The sequence below is a fragment of the Oreochromis niloticus genome, linkage group LG2, assembly GCF_001858045.2.
Source record: "Oreochromis niloticus isolate F11D_XX linkage group LG2, O_niloticus_UMD_NMBU, whole genome shotgun sequence".
In the NCBI taxonomy this organism is placed as follows: domain Eukaryota; kingdom Metazoa; phylum Chordata; class Actinopteri; order Cichliformes; family Cichlidae; genus Oreochromis; species Oreochromis niloticus.
Genome location: NC_031966.2, coordinates 24,649,928 through 24,664,824, shown reverse-complemented (window position 1 = coordinate 24,664,824; position 14,897 = coordinate 24,649,928). Strand labels below are relative to the sequence as shown.

Genomic DNA, 14,897 nt, shown 5'->3' with positions numbered 1-14,897 from the left:
GCATGTAAAAATATAATATAAGCTCTGGCGGACTTGGTTCTATGGTAGGTCTTAAAGGGTTAAGGATTTAAAATGTCTTTTGAGGGGAGAGCGAGAAGAGGTTTGGACCGGCCTTGAGGGCCTGCTGCAGAAAAAGTGTGAAGATACAAAGGAGCCAGCAAAGACAAAGAACCTTCTCCTCTTTTGATTGTCACCAGACTCTGATTCAGACGGACGGTAAATAAAAATGGAGGTATTGTGAGTCCAACGTTTTTGCACTAAAATGTTCGATAATCAAACTGTTTTACCCTAATGTACAAAATAATGTTGGCTAAGGTTACTCAGAGTTTAAAGGTGAAGCTGGTCAAATAACCTGTTATGTTTCTGCCTTATTTTTTAGGAAGAAAAACTGCACTTCATGTTGAAATTTCTATTAATTTTATTATTTAAAGACAATACCATTTTGAAAATGTACTTAATGTACTTAAAATAGCACTTTATTTTTAAGTCTGTCCAATTTTGGCAAAGTATAATATATTTTTTTTGTTTCTCTGTTTTGAATTGAAATGCAGTTTAAATGCTTTTTTTCCACAAATTAAAAGAGCTTGAGTTTACAGTATTCATGTCCATGTCTATTATTTGATTCTGTCGCCCACTAAAACCCTTTCAAATTAAAAAAAAAATATTTGCGCTTTCAAGCCAATTTTCTTGTGCGATTAAATGTGATTAATTGAGATTAATTACAAAGCCTATAATTACTTTAATTTTTTTAAAATCAAGTCCCACTCCTAATATTTATCCATCTGCTGTAAAACTATGATATCAACATATATGCAGATTAGGAGCATTTTCTTAATATTTATTTTTATTACAGATTTTTTGTTCTGTAATAGGACTATGTATAACTAATATGTTTAAACGACAAGTTATGAAAATAAAAAGTCAGACTGTCAAAGGGCATTAGAATTGGTGTTTATCGCTATAGAAAGACTTGTTTTTTTTTTTGTTTTTTTTTTTTAACCTGTCCCGTTTGGTTCTTTTGCCATCAGAATTATTGTCTAAAGGCGAAGAAAGATGCCCAACGGATTTACTTTACCAAATTGACCATCCCAGCCTTGCCGTAATGGTCCATTTGATTCACCTTTTATTGTTTATTTTATTTTCACTTGCTGAATACGGGACAGACTTAACTGGGGGGAAGAAAGGGGAGAAAGAAAGAGGGAAAGAAAAACAGCGGGGAAGAGGGACGGGGAAAAAGGGCAAAAAACCAAAAACCAACAAAATAAGCAGACAAAAAAATACATATATCGATCATCTGGATCACCTGTTGAGAAAGAAAGAGAAAGCAAGCAGAAGAAAACGAGAGTAATAAACAACATCACAATGATCTATGGGAATATGACAGTAAATACTAAATGTTAGACATTATTGTGCAGCACGTAAGATCGACAGCGCACAGTGTGCTTTGAGGTAAGAGCCAAAAAGGGTGTAGTTTGTGTGTGATCACCTGTGTGTACACCTGTGAGCATGAACGCGCTTGTTTTTAAAAGGTTCCTTCATGTAATGATCTGCTAGAGGGTGTGGGGGGCCACTGCCCCGTCCTCCAGGGCATGAAGCAGGTATGGAGGAGATCAAAACTCCAGACATCCAGAGGCCCCCAGAACACAAGAGACCAAGGAAGACCAACAGAGGGACAGCCGCGTCACTATCCCAGAAAGAGCTGAGGAGAGTCCCAGATGAGGGGTCACTCAGCAGCCGCGGAGCAGAAGCCGGGGGGTTGCAGTGACGTGCCTGTGAGCTCCGCCGGCAGCCAGCTGTGCCTGAGTGACCGAGCCCCGGGCCGAGAGGCCGAGGGCACCCCGCCTCCGAAGTGGCCCGAGCGAGCCCCAGGCTCCAGGCCCCGATAAGCAGCCGCCAAGGAGTGAGCCGGTGTGTACCTGGGCGCCCACCCCCCGGACACAGAGAACCACCAACGCACCGATGTCTGAGGGCGTCCACCACCGGCAGGGGAAGTGGTGGGGGAGATAGGCCTCCAAACCTTGGAGGGCCTGAGATGTCCCCAGAGAGGTGGCGTCTGATACCCAACCTGACATATAGACACAGACATACAGGCACACACAGATACAAACATCCATTCCCACCCTCATGCTCTCATAGGCAATTATTCCACACTCAACGCGGAGACAGACATAAAGAGACGCTGTACACACAATCACTCTCCCCAAGCGTACTCTAAGAACCGGGTCCGGGTACCCTTGCCCCTGGAGGGGGAAACTGCACCCAGACCCAGGTGGTGTTACCCTTTTCCCTGTGGTGGGGAGAAGCAGACCGCCCCGACTCCGCAGCAGCAGGGAGGCCCCACATTCCAGACCCCAGCCGGACGGCCAACTCCTCCTCCTAGCCCCCCCCGCTCCAGCAGGCCGCAGAGAACGGGGGTGTGTGAAGACTCCAAACCTCCCTCCACCCGCTCATATGTAGTGTTGATGTATGTGTGTTCTAAGGTGCATTTAAAACCCAGGAGGGCATGGAGCTACCTGCCAGAGCAGCAGGTAGGCGCATAGCCCCTCCTGCTAGCCCTCAATGTCTACGTGTATTTAAAATTGAGAGGTGGGCAACGACGCCAGGGGTGAGGTGTACACCCTGATGGTAATTTGGATTCTGTGTGGCGTGCCCACCCCCAAGATCCTATATGTATGTGTAATGAGAGTGTGAGTAATGTGAATGTCTAAGTTGTGGGATAAAATTGAGGCAGAGGCAGCCAGAAGGGGACAGAGGGGGGGATGCCTCCCCTGCACCCTGGTGACACACCCCTACCCCAAGGCCCTGCATGTGTGGGTGACTGTGGTGGAGCGAGAAGAGGGAGGTAGCTGGAGATGGGGAGGGAAGGAAGGGAGGGGCAAGTGACCCCTCCCTGGGCCAGCTCCCCCGCTGACCCCAGTAGGCACCCCATACTCTGCAACCCGCCAGGGAAAGGGGGGCCCAGTGCAGCAGCGCCGCCCAGCCCCACAGAGCCCGGGACAGTCCACCCGACCCCACCACAGAGAAAACTACACCCACCCCATCATCCACTCATCTTCCAGACTACACAAGACAATAGACGCCCAGGCTGAGAGCTTCCTCCACCTCTCCTGTATCTCCCCCTCCTGCAGAGAGAGTTCCCGAAGAGAGGAAAGCTCCTGCAAGATGTGACAACCTCCCCCACCAGTTGAAGAGCCCCCCCAGGTGGCTCGATGCACCGGCGGCACCCTGCGCCAGGGCCGGGCCCCCATACACCCACCCGCCCACAACCCCGGCAACACACCAACCAGGACCCAGGCCCCGAGGCCCGGCCAGGCCCCAGCCCAGAGACGGAACGCCCCCAGAACCTCACGCCCATCCCGGACCCACCCAGGGGCAGCCAGGCTACCAGGTCAGTAACCCACGTCCGTCAGCACAGACCCTCCCCTAACCCCGCTGCACGCAGCCACGAGGAAACCGTCACCCAAGAGCCAACAGAGCCCCTAATTGGCCATGACCGCTACCCCGGGTTGAGCCCCCCAAGGAAGATGCTCCTGGGGAACCCCCCGATGCCCTAAGCCTGTCCCTACCCCCACACCTATCACAACAGTGAAGGTGGGACCAAACTATGACCCCCCACCCCCACTAGGTGATGGAGCTGATCAAAGGAGCCCAGAGCAATTGATCTGATGTGGTGGCAGAGGCTGTATCAAGACTAATGTGATCTAATAGATAATTTCTATATTGGTTAAAATTAAGATTATTTTTATTTTTCCAGTTCATGAGGACTGTTTTCTTGGCTATGCATAGGGCAGTGAAAACCATATGGGCTATATTCTTTTCCGTAGTGACATTATCTAAGCTGCCCAACAAACACACTAAAGGCGAAGTTGGAATGTTACATTTCAGACACTTTGATAAGTCTTCACATATCTCGCGCCAAAACTTCTGAACTGGTGGACAGAACCAAAGAGCGTGGATATAATTGTCCGGTGAATTGGTTTGGCAGTGTGAGCAGTTGTTGGTAGATGTAAAGCCCATCTTGAACATCCGATGACCTGTATAGTGCACTCTATGTAGTATTTTGTATTGAATTAATTGAAGACTGGGATTTCTAATTAGATGAAAGGTTTTGAGCAAATCTGAGACCAGAAGTTTTGGTCTAAGTTAACTGATAAATCCGCTTCCCATTTTGCAATAGGAAGTGATATTGATTCATCTATTTTAGAAAGCATTCTGTATATTTTGGACAGTAATTTGGGGTTTTAAGAGTCAGAAATTGAACCACACTTGGTGGTGTTTGTAGTTCATCTTGACCTGGTTTAAATCTCTTTTTTACTATGGATTTAATTTGCTGATATTCTAAAAATCTTTTCTTGCTGATCCCATATTGTGTAACTAGTCTGTCAAATGAAATAAATTCTGTTCCTTCTAGTATATGTTCTAAATATTTGATTCCTTTACCACTCCAATCTGAAAAGTTTATCATATTATTGTTTTGTAATATGTCAGGGTTGTTCCAGATAGGTGTACGTTTGCATGGGATTAATGAAGACTCTGTCAACTTCAGAAACTCCCACCATGCTGTCAGAGAAGAGTTGATGTTGATGCTTTTGAAGCATTCATGTCGTTGGATGTTTGAGCTAATAAATGGTAGATTTGAAATCTCTAGATTATTGCAAAGTGCTTGTTCTACATCTAGCCAAGGTTCATCTAAGAGGGTATGTTTTTGCCATCCTGAGATAAACTGAAGCCTGTTGTCTAAGAAGTAGTGCTGAAAGTTAGGTAGTTCTAATCCTCCTTTATCCTTGGTCTTTTGTAGTGTTTTTAAGCTTATACGTGGGGGCTTATTTTTCCAAAGGAATTTGGACATATATGAATCTAGAGATCTGAACCAATCTTGCGGCGGTTTAGTTGGGATCATTGAGAATAAATAATTTATTTTTGGTAATACCATCATTTTTATAGCGGCAACCCTTCCCATGAGTGATATGGGTAGACATTTCCACCTAGCCAGATCACCTTCTACTTTCTTTAAAAGTGGGATATGGTTTAATTTAGTTAGATCTGCAAGCTTGGGAGAAACATTAATACCTAAATATTTTATATTTCCCGATTGCAGTGGAGTAGAAGAGGAATTATGGAAGGAGCAATTAATCGGAAGGACTGTAGATTTTGACCAGTTAATTGAGTAATCTGATATTCTTGCAAAAGAGTTTATCAGTTCAATCACCCCAGAGATATTGGTTTGTGAATTTTGGAGAAAGAGTAACACATCATCCGCATAAAGGCTGATTTTATGTTCCATGTTCTTGCATTTTATGCCCTTAATTACTGAATTCTGTCTAATTGCTGCTGCTAGTGGTTCGATAAAAATTGCAAACAGTGAAGGGGAGAGTGGGCATCCCTGCCTGGTGCCCCTCAGGAGACAGAAGCTGGAGGATGTCTGGTCATTTGTTCTGACACAAGCTGTTGGGGAATTATATAATATTTTTAACCAGCTGATGAAAGAAGATCCAACACCAAATTTGTTTAAAGTTGTAAATAGAAATTTCCAGTTAACTCTGTCAAACGCTTTTTCTGCATCTAAAGAAAATATTGTAGTTTCAAGGTTTTTACTGTATGAGTAGTCTATCAAATTAAGTAATCTACGTGTATTTGTTGATGAGTGCCTACCTTTTATGAAACCAGTTTGGTCAGGATGAATTAAGAGGGGGTTATTTTCTCTAGTCTCTTCGAGAGAGCTTTGCAGATAATTTTGAGGTCTACATTTATAAGGGATATTGGACGATAGCTTGAGGGATATACAGGGTCTTTGCCTGGTTTTAGCAGGAGATTAATGTTTGCAGAATTCATATTTGATGGAAGTCTGCCCTTTTCTTTGATTTCCAACAACGTTCTGTAAAAAACTGGTGCTAGAATCGTCCAGAATTCTTTGTAGAATTCTGCAGGAAAGCCGTCTGGACCTGGAGCCTTATTATTGGGCATACTTATCAGGGCTTCCTGGAGTTCACCTAATGTCAGTGGCGAATCCAGTGCAATTGCTTGAGAGTCTGATAATTTTGGGAGAGTTATGTTGTCTAAAAACTGATCAATTTCCTTTTTAGATGGGTTTATTTGTGGTGAATACAACGATTTATAGAAATCCCTGAAGATGTTGTTTATTTGTTTCGGGTCATATACTGTGTTCCCAGATGAATCTTGAACAGCACATATAGTTGTTTTTTCTTTATTTATTTTTAGCTGGTTTGCTAGAAATTGACCGGATTTATTACTATGTTCATAATTTTGTAAGCGTAGTCTTTGTACTAAGAATTTGGTTTTTTTATCAATTATCTCATTTAATTCTAGTTTTGTTTTGCGTATTTTGTTCAATGTTTCCTGATCTTGGTGGGACGCGTAGGCTTCTTCTAGTGATTTGATGGTTTTTTCTAATTCCTGAATATTTTTGTTTTCTTTTTTCTTTTTATGTGATGAGAAAGAAATTATTTTACCTCTCATCACAGCTTTCCCTGCTTCCCATAAAACAGAAGCTGATGTTCCGGGAATGTCATTAAAGTCTAAATATGAAGTCCACTCTTTTTTTAAATATTTAATAAAGTCTTCATCTTTAAGCAGTGATGTATTAAATCTCCAGTTTTTACTTAGTGTGGTATTATTCTTCTGCATTAGTGTTAAAGATACAGGAGCATGATCGCTGACAGCTATAGGGTGAATCTCAGTGTCTGAAATGTCACTCAGCAGTGAGCTGCTGACCAAAAAATAATCCAGACGAGAGTAGGAGCGATGAACATGTGAGAAGAAAGTATATTCCTTACTGGTGGGGTGAAGGGAGCGCCATGCATCGCAAAGACCAAAGTCGCTCATATACTGTTTGATTATATTTGTGGACTGCCAATTACGCTGATTTCCTGCTGTATTGAGCCTATCCATTTCTTCATTTAGTCCAAGGTTGAGGTCGCCTCCAAGAACAAGTGTGCCATCTAAGTGCTCAGAGAGTGCACTGAAAAAACCGTGAAAGAATGAGGGATCATCAACATTTGGACCATATACATTTACAATACATAGCTGTTTATCAAGTATAGATAGTTTAATGATTAAGAATCTGCCCTCTGGATCTATAACTGTATCGAGTACTGTGAAATTAATTTTTTTATGGATTAAAATCGCTACTCCCCTTTGTCTAGAGTTATAACAAGCTGAGAACACATTAGGAAATTCAGGTGTTTTAAGTTCATTCGAACCTCTAAGAGGTCTGTGGGTCTCTTGTAAAAGGACAACATCTGCCTGTAGTTTTTTGAGTTGGTTAAATATTTTTAACCTCTTTTCTCTGGAGCCAGCTCCATTTACATTCCATGAGACGAATCTTAGTGCACCCATAGATGTCTGTGTATAACTAGGGGTGTATGCTGTGTGTGTCGCTTAGACAGGTGGAGAGAGTGCATGACTTGTTCATAAATAAAGAGACGGAGAGAGGGAAGGAATATGTGGCGAGATGCTCCCTGAGTCTGACTATGTGTTTGCATATTTACTAATATGAGTACGCTTGGCTTAAGTGTGTGTATCCTATACGACTGTGTGCGCTGTCTGACTGATGTAAATGTGCTGCCGTTGCGCGCATGACTGTGCGTGATCGTGCTGTGCATGTGTCGAAATAAAGGATGTTGTTTGTGGATGAGTGTGGAAGCAGGCGATCGAAGCAGTGAAATAAATAAAGAAAGAAAGAAACCAAGGACAAGGGTGAGCAGCATAAAAACAAGAGGGGGAAAAGAGAGAGGAAAAAACGAGGGGAAAAAAAAAAGAAACAAAAAACGGAAACATTCCAATTAAACCACTGACCGAGAGTGACGGTGTTAATTCTGCTATGATATCACACTTAAGATGCGATTTAATACTACTAAGTTAGACAGATGTTAATGCAAGTTAGTGTGAGTGGATGGGGAAAGGGTGTAGCGGATTCTTATCTGGTGTGAAGTTAATACAGCCACGGAGTGATGTCGGGGTCGCGGTGGAGCTGTCCGTCCACGTACAGCCGGTCCACAGCGATGACAGCGCGGGAGCCCTTCTGGATGAAGCCGCGTCGGATTGGGAAGAGGACCCTGCGTCGTTCCAGGATCTCTTTGGGGAACTGGTCGTTCACGCTGAAGTCCGTTCCTTTTAATTCCCTGCCGCGGCTTTTCACATGTTCCTTTTGTTTGAAGTGGCCGAATTTGGCCACGATAGGACGTGGTCTCCCGGCTGCAGCCCGAATAGGGCCGAGGCGATGCACCCTATCGAAGACGATGTTCTTCACCGTGTCCTCCGGCAGCTTCAGGTGGGTTTTGATGAAGCTTTTTACCGTGGTCTCCGCGTCCTCTCCAGCGGCTTCTGGAATACCAGAAAATACCAGATTATCACGCATGCTACGAGCTTGTAGATCAATGACTGTTTCTTTTATTTTTTTATTTTCTCTATTTAGCTCAGTAACATTGTCTGTGAGACATTTCACCGACTCCCTTAGCGTGGCATTTTCAGCAGCGAGCGTTTCCACCTGCTGCTGGCTGAACTCCAGTGATTCTCGTAAGCATTTAAATTCCCGGTGAAGAAGCTCCACCAAGGACAGCCTTGCGTCGAAAGTGGACAATCGCTTGTCGATTGACTCCAGTATGTCGGCAATATCTTTGCCGGCTGGCGATGTTGTGCCGGGGGAATCTGCCGGGCGAAGTCTTTTCGACGACGGCGTCTCAGATTTAGCCGGGGAAGCTGCACACTGGGCCTTCTTCATCACTAGATCCTGAAAGCACTGGTCAATGTAATCTTGGAGAGCCTCTAAACTCTCCCCGTTGTTCTCCAGGGTGTTGGAGATTATTTAGACAAATAACGTTAGTTGTAAGACAATTGATAAATGTATTTGGTAAGATTGAAGCTTAAAGGAATTTGTTCAAATCTAAACTACCATTCGCTTTAATTTTCCGCCAAAATCTCCGGCGTCTGACGTCAGTTACAACATGAGTCCCTTACCTTGTCCGTCACTTCCGTCACTTACCTCCCTCACTTCCCTATAGAAAGACTTGTTGTGATTCATAGTGTATAATTCTTTCTAATTTATTAACATGGAAATTTTCCTCAAAATCTTGTTTTCTGCTGCATCAGAAGTAGTCAAGCAGACCACTTGTTGTTGTCTACTGTATCATAAATTCTACTTTATCATTTTCTTCAAATGTGATGCTAGCTGCCAAGCTAGAAACCAGCTTTACACTTAGTGAAGGCAGAATAGCTACTCCATAAGATAGGAATCATAAGGCTCACAGGATCAGAGATTAAAACATTTTCAACAAAGAGCTGAACCAGACTTTCTGTATAGGCGAACTGGGCCTGCAAATCGACAATATATTGCTTTTAAAAAATGTGCAAAGATACGAATTTCTCAATCCACCACATCCCAAAGATAGTGGTGGAGGAACCGAGATCTGCTGACGGCCTTAACAGTCACCAGATCTTCAGAATTTGATGAGCCCTTCCAGTCTGTGTCTTCAGTTTCCTGTTCGTAGCTTACAGGAGGAGCACCGCAGCGACAACAGGGGTAGCAGAGTGGCTCCAGCAGAGTCTACAGGCAGAATTTTGTCTTTGAAAAGTGCTAAATAAGTTAATTTTACTTAATTACCACATAGAGAAAAAGATATCCACTTTTTACTTCAATGTTTAAGTTTAAGTTTTGTTCTTTTTTTCTCTTTTCATCTAAAGCACCAGGTTTTTACTTCTGTGTTCTCCATGGTGTCTTTTCTTTGTCTCTTCCTGCATGGTTACCAGAAATAAACTCTTTTATTGGCACTTTATTCACACACTCACATCACATTGTAAGTTATATGGTTGATTATTTTAAAATGCAGCAACAAACAACAAATGGTGAAAACATCTGTACACAAATGTGTCCTTCAGCACTACAGATGAAATATAAATGCAAAATAAAAACTATGAAGGACAGAGAGTTTTTTCCACTTTAATTATATTTAAGAGGACCTAAATATAAAATTACAGAAATTACAGAAAGAACCACATTTTTATCGAAATTTATACACAGTTGCTATCTTGTGAACAAAATGTGGAATGAATGAAAAGGAAAGGAAAAACACTCTAATCCTTTTTTCCACACCTAAACGGATATCTGACAAATGTACAGCAAGTGAAAGGTGACACTAGGTGTTGGAGTAAGGACTCATTTCAATCATTAAAACAGAGTTATCTGGAGATTCCATCCTTTGTGGGACAGCAGAGCCTTCCAATATTGTTTTTTTCTTCCAAGTGAACCAGATCCAAATCCCACTTAATGACAGAATTACCACAGCGGCTTTCAAGCGAAATATGAACCAGGAAGTACCTGTGTTAGACACAAAAATGTTTATGACAAGTTAGAGCTGTGAAAGACGAGTCACTGTAAAGTTTTCACTCATGTACCATAGTTTATATAAAGGAAAAAAATACATGAATGAATCCCCTTTATCAGAGTTCATTTTTACTCATTTATATACCATGTGTCATCAGTGATGGCAGTTTGATTAAAGAGGGTTATTTGACACTGTGTTAGTCTCCTTACCCACTGCAGTTTCTGTGACTGGTGTAGGTTCAGTTGTTGGTTCAATACACAGGCTGTTACTGTCTGCATGCACCCACCCTAATATCTGTGTCCCATTGACTGAAGCGCAGTTGATGAAAATGAAGCCTATGAGCAAAGAACAGATAATTTCTCACAAATGTAAAAATGAGATAATTGTCAAAGTTGTAATTATCACCTTTTTCACTCACCACAGGTAGATATCCTCTGTTCTTTGTAGACATTACTGACGTTGTTCCTGACTGAGCAGACCAGACGTCCTGAGACGTGCTGTTTCAGAGTGATGATGTTATCCTCATTATTTCCAGAAAGGAGCTCAGCATCTGTCAGTGTGCGTCCATCCAGAGTCCAGCTGTACTGAGGACTGTCCCCTCCCTCAGAGGAGCAGGACACCCTTATCTCTCCCTGGGACAGACACTCAGAGACCAGCAGGACAGAGGACACAGGAGCTGAGAGAAACACACACAGATGACTTTTGGTACTATAACAAGATGCACTTTCATGCACTATGCTTCCTTCTGTGTAACTTTACATGGTCTGTACGTTGGTAGGTGATTTTCCATAGTTCCTAAAATCTACTACTTTGCAGCACTATCAGTTATGGAATATCTACGAGGGAAGAAATATCCCAAAATTATTTGCTGCAAAGGTAGCATCCTGTTACAGTAACATACACAATTTCACTGAGCTCTTTACAATTATTCATTAATTCACAAATGTTTGTAGAGGCAGACTGCATGGCTAGCTGCTTGGTTTCATACATCTGTGCCAATGGAACTAAAAACATCAGAATTCAAAGATTAAGAGATGTGCCCGAATACTTTGGTGAATGTAGTGTGCATCATGTAGATTATCATTATTTATAGTTTGCTAATTCAAAACAGGGGATGCACAAAATGTACGTATGTGAAATTCTGTGCTCTATGTTATAAAGTTTACCAAAACAATATTGCATCAATTAAAGGCAGCATTTCCCAACATTTACCTTGAATAAACAACTGTAAAGTCCGCACGCCTGATGAATATCCATCTGAATCAAAGGTTTGAACGGTATAATCACCACTGTCTGTCCTGCTCAGGTTATTGATCCTAAATATTCGATTACTGAGAAAAAAGAGAGACCTGTGTGCTATGGTATTAGAAATAACCTTATTATTTCTGACCAATAGTACTACTAATGAATTCTTTAACAAGTAGTATCTAAGTATTTCTGAGGTACTGTCCATCAGCTGGATGTCCACAGTTCCTCCCAAAGCTCCATAACACTGAGTTCCATTCTGTCTGCCATCACAGTGAGTTTCCACACCTGCAAATTTTGAAACATTAAAAAGAAAAACATTTGCGATTTGTTAGTTTCTACCAAATAAATTACAATAAAAACTGAATTAACATTGTCAGCAAACCAAAATTTACTGATGTGAGGACTTTTACTTGTAGTAAAAAGTAAAAAGTATTTTTATTATTACCATGTTTATATCTGATACCAAATTATGTTTTGGATAACTCAGTGTTTTGATTGAATGGTATCAAATTATTTATAGTAGCACTACTGCCATAAATCTGTCAGCTCTTAATATTTTACTCAGAGTAGGTAACAGTTTTGCAAATTGTAGGTAATAGAGGCTCAAGGACAAAGTGCTGCATCCATAATCCCAAAGTTTTCCAACATTTACTAATGTATTAATAAATAAGAAATACAGGTAGACACATTCTCCACATTTTAGACAAATGCAAAAACTAAAGTATTTTCATGTGAATAAAATAAAAGGGTGTTTGTCAAACAGAAAACAGGAAGCTGTATTTCAGCAAAAAGAATCCACACACAAACAGGACGGAGATGTTCATTTCTGAAGGTGGCATTAGAAATGAAACAGTAATGCAACCAATACATTCTTCAGCATATCAGTCACTGCATGACATAAATAACTTAAGATCTGGATTCCTAGTTACAGCCAATCAATAAGCTGAGATAGAGTCTTCAAAATCAGGCAGTCCATCAAAGTAAAAAAAAAAGCTTGATGTCTCTGATAGAGGGGGAAAGAATAAAGTCCTTTAAAAAGCCAGAACTCACTTAAACACACTGCAACAAGGCTGCCAAGGTCCATAGTGAGCTAAGAATTTTCCACTGTTACTCAAACTGGTAAAAAGACAAAAAAAAGGAACTAAAGCTCTGCTCAAATGGTCACATACTGCAGATGGAGCCAACAGATTCTTACATTAATTTAATAAAATGAATCAAAGTATACATATTGTAACTTTGTGTAGTATTTGTCCTGCTTTAACATCTCTGAGGACGAGGTCAGATATTTTGTACAGGTTAAAAAAGTATTAAATGATAAGTGTCGCATGTACAAAGAATATCTCACCATGAGACACTCCCAGTAGGATCACCATCAATCCCAGCACAGCTTCCATGTCTCCTCACTGTTCAGTGTGTGTTGACACAGTCGGCAGCCGTCAGAGTATTTTATTAAATGATGCACATTTGTCCAGCAGGTAACAGTCAGAAATGACTCCTGCTACTGATCAGCCTGTTTTGAAAAGCTGTTCTCACTCTGTGTGTGGAAATGTGAAAAGGGAAGTACAACTAGCATGTTCATGACTTTGCAGAAATAAAAGGAACCTCACAGATCTTCCACAGACTTTGTTTAATTATTGCTCACACTGTCACTGGACTATTTTTAGATCGGTAACAAACTAACCATATCCTGCCCATCACTCAGTGTCTATCACAATGTTATGCAGTTTAATGCAATTCAACAGCAGCCCCATTTATATTCCATCTTAAGTCCATATTTTGGTGCTGATACAAAGTATATGATACACACATCCATGAAGAAAAAAAGAAACACTTTTAAAACGTTGTAAAATGTACACTCTGACTTTAGGGATTGTGGTATTTAGGCTAATTGGTGGTTTAAGCGGTTGTTTTTGCCAATGCTCATTCAAACCAGTACAAGTTCTGAAAAGTGACATTATTATTCAAAAGTATGTTTTAAATACTGCATTCTCAATAATCCAGATATAAACATTTAAGAAAACTGTCTTAATCTGCTCAAAGCATTTTCAGTGAGTGAAACATTTTATTGCTCATCTGAATCATAGGCCTGCTCAGATTGTCTGCAGGCTACTGATCCTAAATGTGAATCTCAACCTCAGAGAACAGTGTGTGAATACTTTGATGAAAGACATTGTTATAATCATCTTTTAATTATTCTTTGAAATGAGTAAATTTGTGAAAAATAGTTTCTTTCTTTTTGTGATTGGTTTCATTTTGTGTTTGTTGACCAAAGAAGACTGTTCATTATCAGTTTGTTTAATACTGTGAAAGCAGAGCCTCAGTGAACCAAAAACGTTTTATGGGCATGCTGTGCCTGCAGCAGTGTGTGAATACTTTGATGAAAGCCATTGGTATACTCATCTTATTATTCTTTTAAATTTGTAAAATAAAAGTACTCTGCAAATTTGTTACTTTCTTTTTTGCTTTCTTTCATTTTTTGTTTGATTTGTTTATTTCTGTAACTGCAGAGCTTCAGTCAAAAATAACAGGGCAAATCATCACACCTATAATGTCAGAGGAAGTTGTTATTAAAATTATTAAATTATTTAAATCTAAAACTCTTGGGTTTGAAAGTTAGCTCACTAAAACTAAAAGCAACTAGCTGTTTCTCTTCATCATCATTATTTTTTTCCACAAGGAGGAACCTGAATTAACATGGTCAATAATTAAGTATTTAAAATAGGACTACACTACTGCTGATTATGAGTATGCCAGTATGGCAGAGTTTGATAGGAGCTCCCACGTTCTGCCAACCCTCAGATAAACGACTCTAGTCTAACTACTGAAAGCAGTTATCATTAGTGATCAGTTTCAGATAAGAATGTGTGAACTCAGAAAGAACGGAAGTGGTTAGAATGGAACTAAAGAGAGAGAAAAGAGAGAAGTTGTCTTTCAGTTTAGAGATACTAATACTTTGAAACCAGATGTGTAATTTTTTTGTTTAGCTAATCATGCAGTTTCCTTGACATTGTAATATTTACAATTAAAATAAATGCAATAACTAAATAAAATTAAAATTAAAACAAGTAAGAGGTTTATATGTATTTTCAAGCCAGTTCAACACATACATGATAAAAATTCCACTTTATATTCAAGTTTTAATTACAGATTATTTCAAATCTCAAAACACATTCATAGACATCAGTGATTGTTTTGTTGTTTGCTGGTTTTAAAATGTTTTCTGAAGTTATGTATGTTGAGGTTACATGTTAGTTAGTTTCACCATAAAAGTTATTTTGCACAGAAGAAAGTGAAATTAACTAGACTAAA

General features: G+C 40.5%; 1 protein-coding gene across 1 annotated transcript in view; it reads right to left on the bottom strand.

Annotated features, from left to right (window-relative positions):
- The window catches only part of LOC102077186 (uncharacterized), a 146,448-nt gene that overhangs the window by 15,290 nt on the left and 116,261 nt on the right, over positions 1 to 14,897 (bottom strand). The window contains exon 7 of the mRNA XM_025911995.1: positions 10,759 to 11,016. Within this exon, the coding sequence (XP_025767780.1) occupies positions 10,759 to 11,016 (258 nt within the window). The remainder of the gene's footprint in view (positions 1 to 10,758; positions 11,017 to 14,897) is intronic.